Raw genomic sequence first — 12412 nt, forward strand, 5'->3', positions numbered from 1 at the left:
CAATATCAAAGTTCTATCCTACTACTTCCAAGTCCAACTTTTGCTTCCATAGAGCATCACAGGAAATACCATTCCTTGCATTATTTTGATCTTTGTCAATATAGAGACCTCATGACATTTTTTTTCTAGGACTTCATGATTGTTCTATCAAGTGTTAAAATTTCTCAGGTTTTCCTTTATTGATGATGGTTGATTCTAAAAGGCAATATTGTTAGTCCATGTATGATATGCCATATGATATGCCATATGCTAAAAAAATAAATATCCATCATTTTGATATCTTCATTGTCAGTTCTACGGCTTGTTGTCTACCTATTGTCATCAATTTGGTCTTTTTTATATGTAATATTTGACCCATTTTTTTCATTATGCTTCTTAGCTTTTATTACTAGAGCTTGCCAATGCTATTTCAGATATCAGAGTAGTAGTCACCAGCCTAGAACATGTTATTGATGTTTCTTTCTCTACTTTAAAAACCACTCTCATCTTATTCCAATCCAGTCTTCATTAATATATATTCAGCATATATATTCAGCATATAAATTGAATAAATAAGGGGAGAGTACAAAGCCTTGTCATACTCTTTCCCAATCTGTTTTGCCATGTTCTATCCATAATGTGGGTTCCACAGTTCGACATAATCAACCTTGTCAAAGGTCTTCCTTTCGTCAATGAACCACATAGTGACTTCTTCTTAGCATTCTTTGGCTTTCTAAATTATCCAGCATGCATCAGCAATAGTGTCTTCTGTTCCTCCTCCTTTTCTAAGTTTGACTATCTGGCATTCATTTTTTATATAGGGCTTAAATCTGTATTGGATGACCCTAAGCATTATTTTGCTAGCATGTAACATTCAGGAGATTGTACAGTATTTGCGCACTTTTAAAAATTCGGTTCTTTTGCTACTGGAACATAGATTGATCTCTTCCAATCTACTGACCACTATGCTGTTTTTCACATTTTCTGGCATAGTTCGGTTAGATCCTTTACTGATTCTTCTTCTGTTGCTTGCTATAGTTCTCTGAATATTCCATCAATTCCTGAAGTCTTCCAACCTAATAATGAGCAGAATGTTGATCTAACTTCATGTTTTAGTGTTAGAATAGAGTTTCCCAACGTTTCCAGCTTTGCGGATCGGGGGGGGGGATAGTTTTGCACATGCAGCTGGCAAGTGCGTGCACGCAGCTTTATTTGCACGAGCAGCGTGCATGGCGCCTACCGTTCAGTCAAATGGAGCTCATCTTCTTGCCCACTGCTCATGCAAGTGAGGATGCATGCACCTTCACCAGCCATTTACAAAGCCTGGTTGCAAATCCCTCTTGGCCCACTAGTGGACCACGGCCCATAGGTGGGGGACCCCTGTGCTAGAAGATCTTCTAAGGCAGAGGTGTCAAACTTGCAACATCACATGACATGTTGCGACGTATCGCAACGTTTTTGCCATTGCTGACAATGGAGTGGGTGCGGTTTTGCTATGATGCATCCAGCCTGTGGGCCAGCAGTTTGACACCCCTGTTAAGTTATTTAGATATTGACATCTTAACTGTACAAGATTTTAGTATTCTTCTTCCATCTTTCTATGATGTTCTTGAATCAGTTATTGTCTACCATTGACAATAGTGTATTAATTTGAGATTGGAAGCTCCTGATTATAAATAAAGAGATTTTTATTATTTATTTTTTTATGTATCAACTGAATCCTATTAATTGTTTTTCCATGTCTCTTTGCATCTTCAATATCTTTACAGATATTGTAAATGATGCTGTTTTTTGTCTCTTCTAATAGTTCTTTGAAACTTTTTATGTTTCTTTCTGTATTTATTTATTTATTTATTTGGTTTTAGCTTGTCTTCTTTCTAAGTTCATTCTGTCATCCAATTTATTTTTGGTTCTTGATCTTTAGCAGTCTCTTTTCACATTCATACTTAATGACTTTGTTAAGCATTCCACAGTTCTTTTGGTTCGCTATCAATGACATTTAGTACTTCAAAGTAATTCCTGACATTCTAAAGTACAATAAATGTATACTTAAGACCATATTGTGACTTTCTTCATCATCTTTAGTTTAAGAGTAAAAAGTTGAATTAAACTATTTTAGTCTTTTCCAACCCTTAATTTCTATGATACAAAATAAAACCTCTAAATTCTTTAGTGTGTGCAAACTTTTATTGTAAATACCTTAATATAGACATTTGCAACATATTTTGGCAGAACTGTCAGATGATAATATAGTATTATTCACTTAGTATTATTCCCTTAGATATGAAGTGCTTAGTTATTGCTTAGTATTATCTGAGAACTTGTTAATAACTTGTTCATTCTGGCTGAGCATAAGAGCAATGGTTGCTTGGTGGCAAGTGAACCCAGTGGTTTAATGGGCCTATTCCAACATGTTATAAATCTAAGGTTCAAATGTTTTCCTTTAAACCGTAGAGAAGTTAAGACTCGTTAAAGTGGAACAGACCAAAAAATCAATTAAATCTGATGTAGTAAGATAGGACTGCTCTATTCAGCAGGTGTTTACTGACGATGAATCTTTTGATGCAGTCTGTGAGGTATCAATCTGGATTGGACATATAGTAATAGTATATAACAAGAATCCCCAACCCCCAGGCCGCAGCCCATTTGGAACCGGGCCATAGAAGTGGTGTTTGAGTGTGTGCACAGCTGCATTTGTGAAAGCAGCTCAGATGTGCATGAAATCACCTCCTTCCCCCCGGTCTGCAGAGCCAAAAAAGTTGGAGACCGCTGGTATACAAGAGTAGGGGAGGTGTTTAAAGGCAAGACAAATATTCTATCCTAATCTTCTAATTTAGCTAATATAACCTATATATCTATTGTTTGGTGTTTTCCAAAACTATGGTGTGTTCTTTTTTCTTTTACACAAAAAATTTGGGCTTTCAAAGACAGAAAGCACTCACCATTTTGCGTTTTTGTTAACTGGTGAAATAAAAGGAACTATATGCCACAAATTATATTTGGGCTGAGCATAACAGTAACCATTCAATCAATGTATATTATGGTCTATAACCAATAACATCCAAAAATTGCAAAGAAAAAAAAATCAAAACTACTATATTTTGCACCATCTGAGGCTTGTGTTTAAATATAAGAAAATACTAGGCCAGGGGAAGGAGAAAAAGAAAAAAATCCATACTCAATAATATACTCAAATATTACAATTTCACATATCCTATTTCTCTGATGGCTAATAGTCTACATTTGCTTGGGAATGCTTCCCAAGGTGGGTAGTACATACCATGCAAAACTAAGTGCAACAGTATTCATTTTTCAGAAAAAAAATGCAGGGATATGATAAAGCTATTGCTTTCTATGACAAAGGTGTTCATGGTTCCTATAGAAAAAGATGTGGGTGTTTCAATGGAATTATTCAAAACAAAAGATCTGGGCAGTGTGAGCTGATCATAGTATCTTCATATTTTTAATTAGTTACTTCATGGAGAACATATAGTTGCTAGAAGTCAACTTGATGACATATAATCCTTGCTTTAATTTCTGCACTTCTATGATGTTTGTTTCTAGCGATTGGAAATCCCTCTAAACTGGTGTTTCTCAATCTGAAGTGGAGAAACTCTGCTCTAAGCAATAATGGGATAGAAAGAAGAAATCATCAAAAACAAAATAGGGCACCAGGCCACACTGGAATTGCATGTCTTGTTGTTGCAAACATTTCACATAACAATGCAGTTTTCCTGTAGAAAGGGTGGACAGTAATTATTTGAGTTGAATATAAAAAGAAACAGTAGCAAAGCCTATGTTGTAATTCAGAAAAAGGAAAGGCCACAAGATAACATGGCCTGGTTGTTTTTGAAATTATTGTTTTCTCTCCATAGGATTTGCAGCTAGAATATGGTCATGGTCCTCAAGGCAGTTACTTCTTGGGTGCAAATAAGTGAGTACAATTTAGAAATGATGTTAATGTAGTGATTTATTTTGTATTTAATGTTGTTTGTTTATTCCAACAGTGAAGGCAGCAGTTATAAAAACAAAAATGCCAAATATAAAACAGAATAAATTTAATACCAATAAAATAAAAAACAGAATCAGTCATTTTAAAGAAATAAAGCTAATATTAATTGATTTACGTCTTCAAGAATGTAACATTTATAAAATGACACCAATGAAATTTAAGTGAATTCAGTAGATACTTTAAAACCATTAGCTTTTCTCCCAAACTTCATCCTCCAGAGTGATTGGAACTACAACCACTATTATCTAAAGTTTGCATGTCCAATGGGTCTTCTCTAATACATCTATTTGTTGTGCTTATATATGTGGCTAAGGAATTTTCCCTTTTCCATATAGAAATGTAGCTTCCTTGTACGCATCTGTGTGCTAAAATGTACCTTTCTGTACATACGTGCATACTATATGTTACTTTTTAAAAAAAATAAAAATAAAGATAATTATAACTATATATAAACATAAGCTATACTCCTCCTGGCCACATGGAGTTGGTTATCAGGTTCAATAATTAGCTCACAAACATACGATTGAATATACTTTAATAAAAATCTGTAATTAGCTGAAAAATCATTTGCCTCAGATTGCAATTCAGTTTTCATATATTATCTCTAATACTTTATATAACTTATTGCATGGCTTTAATATATGTCTGATTTTATGTGCTTCGCTAAATGTGTCGTCCTTGAATTTTACTTCTATTTTTAAAGGAGCCTTCTAAAATCAGTTGAAGAAGAACTACATCAGCGGTAATTGTTAAATTTCTTTTCTTCTTGATTGCAAAGTCCTTTCTCATATGCAAAGAGGTATGCATGTGTCTCCTACTTCTGTCTAGTGCTTATGATCTATATTCTTGTCCAATGTTTGTAGAGGTTCTTTGCTTGTCTGAGTTGCAGCCTTGATTTATTCTTTCAGACAAATAGGATTACAAAGTATACATTGATATCTGACTATTCTGTTTAGCTGTGCTATCTGTTTAATTCCTCAGGGGACATGTAGCACATCTAGAAGATGACGATGAAGTGGACAGTGATGATTCCAAACAGTAAGTTACATTAATTTGAAACATTTATTGTTCAGAATTTAGAAAATTACTGCTTTCATTATTGCTGTTCATGTAGAATATTATGTTAGTGGGTCTTCTTCTTCTGGAAGATTCTAGAAAGCAAGCAAAGCTAATCGAGGTGCACTGCCTGGTGTCCCTTTGCTGATTTCCCAGGATTTAGAAATTGATAAAGGTAAAGGTAAAGGTTCCCCCGCACATGTGTGCTAGTCGTTTCCAACTCTAGGGGCCGGTGCTCATCTCCGTTTCAAAACCAAAGAGCCAGCGCTTCTCCGAGGACGTCTCTGTGGTCATGTGGCTGGCATGACTAGATGCCAAAGACACACGGAACGCTGTCACCTTCCCACTGTAATGGTCCCTATTTTTCTACTTGCATTTTTACGTGCTTTCGAACTGCTAGGTTGGCAGAAGCACTCGGGATTTGACCCGCCAAACTGCCGATCTTCTGATCAACAAGCTCAGCGTCCTAACCCACTGAGCCACCACGTCCCTTACTAGAAATTGATACTAAAGGTTAAATTAGCACCTTCAACCAGCTAACTTCCAAATGTGTTTGAGCTACATATCTGCCATCCTTCAAGCTGTGAAAGGCTTTCTCAAGCTTTTCTTTAGAGTCTCCAAAAATAGTTAGAATTGCATATTCCCTGGGGGCACAGTGAAGAAAAATAATATTTCACACCAGAGGCCATTTTTATACAAATATGGAATGCTTGCCACCTTGTTAAAAACAGGATCAGCTGTCAGAAGGCCCTGAATGGTAATAACTTCCATTCCCATGGTACAAAGTTTGTATGTTTCTCACCACAGTTTTCACCAGAATGTGTCAATTCAATAGAGAATTTTAATTCTGATCAGCTTGAAGATCTTACAGCTATTTATTAGTTGTTGCCTTGAGCAGTATATCAGTAAAATAAACCTCATTTATGTATTATGATTTTGACAGTGTCTTGTTCTGTTTTGTTCCCAAATGTTCTAAACGTACCACTTTAATAGGCATATTTTTATGAGAATAAAATGTCAATGAGACAAAATATGATTCCTCAACTCTATGTAGGGAGTCAAATTTTTACTTTAAATCCAAACCCTTAATAAATAAAGGTGCTTTCTCTTGTTGTCTGATGCTCTAATTCCAGGCTTTCCTTGAATAGAGACATGAGCCTGTTTGGAAGTATCCCTCTAGGTCAGGGGTAGGCAACCTCGGCTCTTTTATGACTCATGGACTTCAACTCCCAGAATTCCTGAGTCAGCACAGCTGACTCAGGAATTCTGGGAGTTGAAGTCCATGAGTCATAAAAGAGCCGAGGTTGCCTACCCCTGCTCTAGGTATATATTTATATGTATGCACCTAAGATAGATAAAATGTTATGTATTTTAGAAGATGAAATCAAAAACTAGGAATCTTTTCCAAATAACATGCTATGTAATTTGAACATATTATTTAAAAGCCTGATTTTATTTAGCATATAACTATTTGTCCTTTTGTTTTTAGAAGAAATTATATAACTTTAGAAAAGCGTTGTTAAATTAATTAGCATAAATGTTGATTACTCTTTTTGAGTTTCCTTATTTATACTTTAATGTGACTGTCCTTTGCTGGTTATGGATAGTGAGTTTGTAGTCTGCCACATCTGCAGCCCTTATTTCCTTCAGATAATTGATTAGTCATAATTTGATACATGAGATGGCAGCTCCTAAGTTGAAAATATCCAGGAAGTGCACTTATGGTTACCTGTGGTGTAATTTGAAAGGTACTTTCCTTAATAAATAGATGCTATGCAGGAGGAGAAGCATATTTTCTTTAAAATATTATTCTGAAAAATCTCAATTTAGAGAAAAATCTGGATGTGGCAAACTAGTTCATTTTGGCCAATGTAACCCACAAATGGGCATTGCTTGAAGAGTTGTGGCTGTAACTCTGCCTGAAAGGATTAGGGCAAAATATCCTCCCTTAATAGTGACAATGGGAGCCCCAAACTGTTCCCATTCGTATTGTTAGTTCGCCCCTCCCACCCACCCCAAAAAACAGCAGCATTTTTCTGGCCAATTTAAGGTTGCTTTTGAGATTTGGGAAGAATTTTAAGAATGAAATTGGAGAGTGACATTTGGGGGAAAGCATGAAAAATTCCACAATTGAAATTCTGCTACTTTACTGCCAGATTTCAATAGTATCCTGGTGTCCTGGAGAATCGGTATTTGATTATTAAAGGTCAACATTGACTTGATATCACATAATCAGCTAGTTTCAGGGTTCTTGGAAGCTGCACGTAGCATGTGGGCTGTCCCATTCAAAGCATTTCTTGTTTCTGAACCTTATTTATAATTGTCATTGCTTTTTCAATTGTGGATGGGGATGAGGGGGATTATTATTTTTATTTATATGTAAAATACATGAGTCTGTAGAATTCTGCACAAACAAATGGATGCTAAGTTGTTCTCAAATCTTTGGAGATTTGCAGGTTATAATAAAGTGAACCACAGCTTTTGGAATACATGGCAATGTTTAGATTAGTTATAAAATACTGAATTCTTACTTTTTATAATTAATACTTAGTTTTCTTCTCACAGTTCAACCATGAAAGCAAAGGTGCCACCTCCTTTGCCACCAAAGGTAAGAAGGGGTGACACTTCCTACCAAGAAGAGAATATTATTCTTATTTATTAAATTTATAGGCCACCCATTTCATTGTGGAGTGACTCTGGGTGACTTACAACATCACAAAACAGCAATATAAAACAATTAGAATGTTAAAACATTTAAAAAGCTTTAAAAGTTACCAAAAAAACTAGATAAGAAAGGAACCAATGCATAAATGTGGTGGAGATGGGTTCTTCTTAATATACTAACCACCTCCAGAGTGGGATGCCCCCATTGGGGCTTCAAGCCAATCGACGGAGCCAAGTTTTTCAGGCCTTTGTGGAAGGCCTAGTGGGTGGGGGCAGATCTCACCTTGAGGAGCACAATATTGCAGAGGGTGGGAGCTATAGCAGAAAAGTCTTGTCTCCTGGACTCTTCCAGCCAAAATATATTGGCTAAACCGATTGTAATAATCCTGAAATGTTTTTAAGTTATGGATTACTGGACCCGGAAGAAATTCTTTGCATCCTTTTCTTTCTTCCCAGACTATTTATAGGTTTTCCTTGATTTCCAAAGTGTGTGTTTGATTTAGGGAACTAAGATAGCCTCACTGAGGGCAGGAGGGATGTAAATTCCTATAATAAGGAATCTATGGTTTGTCATATTTGAATTCAACATAGACTAGAATTGGATATAAGGCTAAAACAAAGTATTGTTTATTCTCTAATTATCAACTCAGTAATTTTACTAAATTATACCATTAACAAAAGAACAAAACTTACTGTTCTCATTACAGTTACAAAGAAAATGCTTTCAATACTGAGTTCCTTTCTTTCATAACCAGTAAATGAAGCTGGTCTTTATAGATTTAGGTTTAAAGTGTGAGAGAAAAGTAGTATGATAGATGTTCTGAATAAATAACTGCATAGATATCTTAGAATAATAATTTATTCTTTTTTAGCCTAAATCCATCTACGTTCCACAGGAAAACCATGCTTCTGAGGATGATAATCAAGGAACTATTAAAAGATGTCCTATTTCAGAGAGTCCTGCAAAATCAAACACTCAAGTCCCTCCTAGACCACCACCCCCTCGGTTACCTCCACAGAAATCAAACATTTTAGGTAATGGGTTATATTGAGAAAAATTGTTTCCATACGAGCTGAGACTGTGTCTCTATAAACTACAGCTTATATATCCTACCATATTGTTCCTCCTCTAAAGACTCACAGACCCCTCATAACACCTCACCTGATAAAATAACTAGGAAACACCCATCTTTTTTATGTACAATTGTTATTATCAGATCAGTCCACTGTAATCTCTTTGAATGTAGCTAAATTAGGCCATTGTTAATCTACCACTAATTGTAATATATTATCTTGTCTTTTTTGTTTTTTTAATGCTTCTTATTTGTAATGCAGGCCTGGGACCATAATAAACATTATTACTAATTGAGAAAAATTGAGATTTCCCAAAAATATTTTTAAGTATTATACTTCAATCTTGCATGTCCCACCATATTCTAGAGTGAATAAATAGAAGAAAAATAATTAGTATAAGACCTCAGTTTGGTGTCTTCCATCGTAACTTTTTTATAGTTCAAACTACAAATGAATTACAATTGTCAAGACTGGGTTCATACTTCAATTTCATAATGTATGTGTGCCATTTAATGAGTTTTGTTTCAGAAGATTTACAAATTTGTTTTGGAAGTCTAGTCTACTTTGAAGGTTCAGGGCAGGACACAAAAACAGCTCTCAATGGTAACCGAGAATTCTTATCAGTTTGTTGGGATGTCTCACTATTTTCAAACTTATCCCTTGGTTTGTAGGCCAGCATAGACAACCATCCCTTATACTGTATTTCCCTGAAAATAAGACCCACCCAGAAAATAAGCCCTAGCTGATTTTTGGCCTGTACCTAATATAACCCCTTCTCCCAAAATAAGCCCTAGTTAAGAGCCCGCCCATTCCGTCCCACCGGGCAGGAGAGTGCATGTCACATCAGTGTTGCTGCCACAAGGTAAGATGAGGCAGGTGGGGTGGAGCTGCCCCATGTGCTCTGCACTCGCTTACCTCAGGGCCCTGCAGCCAGGCCACTCCCCACTCGGTGATCTCCCCCCACCCATTCAATGACCCGGCTGCCTGCCTTTTCCCTTTCACTCCCCCCCGCAAGCCGGACTGCCATACTATGGAGGATGGGTTCCTTACCTGATCCCCTTCGCCGTTTTGGAGGCAGGGGTGAGTGATGACAAAAGGCCTCCTCTGCCACTGCACCAGCCAGCGGTAACTGCCTCCTCCACCTGCCTCACACTGCCTGCTCGTGGCAAAGGCCTTTCATCGTCACTTCCCCCTGCCTCCAAAACGGGGAACAGGTAGTATTAGGCAGGCAGAGGAGGAGGCTGCCACTAGGCAGGTCATCTGCAGGACAGGGTGGGGCAAAGCGGGGGTGGCGGGGACCAAAGAAAACCCCTCCAGCAGCGGTCACAGTTGTGCGCACTGGCCTTCACTCCCCTGGCTCCAAAACAGCGGAGGGGGATCGGGTAAGGGGACCAAGACTCCCCTGCCTATCCTCCATGGCATGGCAGTCTGGCTTGGGAGGGGAGTGAAAGTGAAGATGCGGGCAGGCAGCCTGGTGCAGGGCATGTGGGGCAGCTCCACCCCTCCACCTGCCTTGCCTCTCCTGCCCCATTGCAACCACGAGCAACCAGACAAGTAGGCCAGCAGCCATGCAGGATCCTGCTATATGGGGCTCATGCTGCTGCCACCACGAGGTGAGGCAGGTGGTAGGGCGTGGGTGGTCTGGCTGCAAGGGCCCTGAGGTAAGCGGGTGTGGGGTGCCTGGGGTAGCTCCACCTGCCTCACCTTTCCTCACAGCAGCGACATTGGCGTGATAGTGCTCTCCTGCCCTGTTGCGGCCGTGAGTAACCAGACAGTGCGATGAAGTGGGCGGGTGGCTGTAAAATAAGACATTCCCCAAAAATAAGCCCTCATGGGTCTTTTTGTCGTCCCCCCCCCCCCAAAAAAAAATAAGACTAGGTCTTATTTTCGGGAAAACACGATAGTGATTCTGAAATATTCTCCAGCTTGGATTTAATCGAGACTAAAATGTGATTACATTCTGTAAATGGGAGTTAATCTCAACAATGCTTCTTAGCTTTTTGGAAATCTGAAAATGCTTTCAGTAGACCTTGGAGATTTCAGTGATGCATGTGAATCGAAGTTTTCTTGCGATGCATTCTTTAATTGCCTTTTTCTCTGAAGGTAACGGATTTAATTCTGTGCAATTAAATGGTGACAAAGAGAGTTCTCCTCATCAAGAACCAAGTGAGAATAGGCACACTAATCCTAGGAAGGAAAGAAAGGAAATACTGGTAGGTAATGCTATGTTTCTGCTTTGTTCTTTCAGATTGTTGGAAAAACTCAATGCAAATTTCTTTAGGTTAATGCACTTTGTGATATTCTTGTCTTTTTTGGTATCTGAATTTACAATATTTTTATGCTAGTGAATTTAAGCATTTGTATTGCAAAGAAAAGCAAGATAATAAATCCATTATTAATGTTATTGCACATATTTGGAATATACGTCTTAGTGAATGTCTGAAATGTATTTTTCCATGTACCAGAAATAAGCTCTTCAGGAGGGAAATGTAGGGTTGGTAGTCTTAGCAGATATAGTGAGTGCCTTTTGTAAGAATGCAAAAAAAAGGCACTCAAAAATGAAAGCAAAATTGCTACCTGCCAGATCATATTCCAAAAGCTGCAAAATAAGACAATGTCTAAGGGGGAGGAAAATAATTTATGTGCCATGTTGGGACCAATGTCTCTTACTTGCACATATTTTTCCAAACAAAAGCTTTTTGACTTCAGCATAGAATGGAAGTTCATGATTCTCATAATCAGTTACCAGTGGTAGAGGGTTCTGTTTACATAAGAATATAATGAATATTCAAGATCACTTTAGACTGCAATAGGAAGACAAATTATTTGTCCTCTAAATCCAATGGCAATGCTTCTAATCATGGTTTAGCTGCAGATGTGCAGTGATGATACTTCCCAAAGGCTACAGATGCAAAATTCCCTCTAATTACTTTCATTTATTCTGTAAGCCCAGTACAATGGATGTTTTTTATTAAAACAAACCAGAGAGAAAACCTAAGCTTTTAAATCAGTGTTGATAGTACTAGGTTAGATAGTGGAAAAATACATACCTAACTAAATAACTCCTTATCTTTTTTCTACTTCAAAGTTATGCGCCTGTCTACTTAGAGAATCACAATCACAGGAAAACAACCTGTTCAAATAACACACACAGAATAGCCCAAAGCACGCATTGTGCTAGAGAGAGATTCCCTGAGGATGGACTCAAGCAGAGTCGGAAAGCTTGAAAGGCTAAACCTCTGGACCCAGTGACTGACCCAGATTGAATTCTGCAACATTATCCTGGGATACTTATATTCGCCTTCAGTTGTGAAACAACCTGTCCTTCTGGACTGTCTTAAGTTTCCGGTTCTTCTCCAACTTGAACCTAGCAAAGAACATTGCCTTCATTGTTTTGTATAGAAATCTAATGAATAGGGCCCCTTCAGCATGTCTTGAGATGAAAGCTAGGTCTCTCCATCATATTAAAAGCACCACATCAATGCCATGAGCACATATCTTCCCACTTCGATGGATTTTTTTTCCCCGATTACCTTAGCTTAAATTCAAAGCCAGTATTTAAATGTATGTTTTTTTCTTTCCTAGAAGCCAATTAGTAACGGTCTTCCTCCTACACCAAAAGTACAT

General features: G+C 37.7%; 1 protein-coding gene across 7 annotated transcripts in view; it reads left to right on the plus strand.

Annotated features, from left to right (window-relative positions):
• Window positions 1-12412, plus strand: part of MAP4K3 (mitogen-activated protein kinase kinase kinase kinase 3) — a 65732-nt gene that overhangs the window by 40738 nt on the left and 12582 nt on the right. For 2 of the 7 annotated variants that reach the window (XM_081315460.1, XM_081315463.1), the window contains 7 exons: window positions 3855-3913; window positions 4695-4733; window positions 4973-5029; window positions 7613-7655; window positions 8584-8746; window positions 10889-10998; window positions 12371-12412. In XM_081315460.1, coding sequence (XP_081171586.1) covers window positions 3855-3913; window positions 4695-4733; window positions 4973-5029; window positions 7613-7655; window positions 8584-8746; window positions 10889-10998; window positions 12371-12412 — 513 coding nt within the window. The remainder of the gene's footprint in view (window positions 1-3854; window positions 3914-4694; window positions 4734-4972; window positions 5030-7612; window positions 7656-8583; window positions 8747-10888; window positions 10999-12370) is intronic. The other 5 variants (XM_081315462.1, XM_081315465.1, XM_081315464.1 and 2 more) reach the window with 3 other exon arrangements.

The sequence above is a fragment of the Vipera berus genome (assembly GCF_964194415.1).
Source record: "Vipera berus genome assembly, chromosome: 1".
NCBI classification, from domain to species: domain Eukaryota; kingdom Metazoa; phylum Chordata; class Lepidosauria; order Squamata; family Viperidae; genus Vipera; species Vipera berus.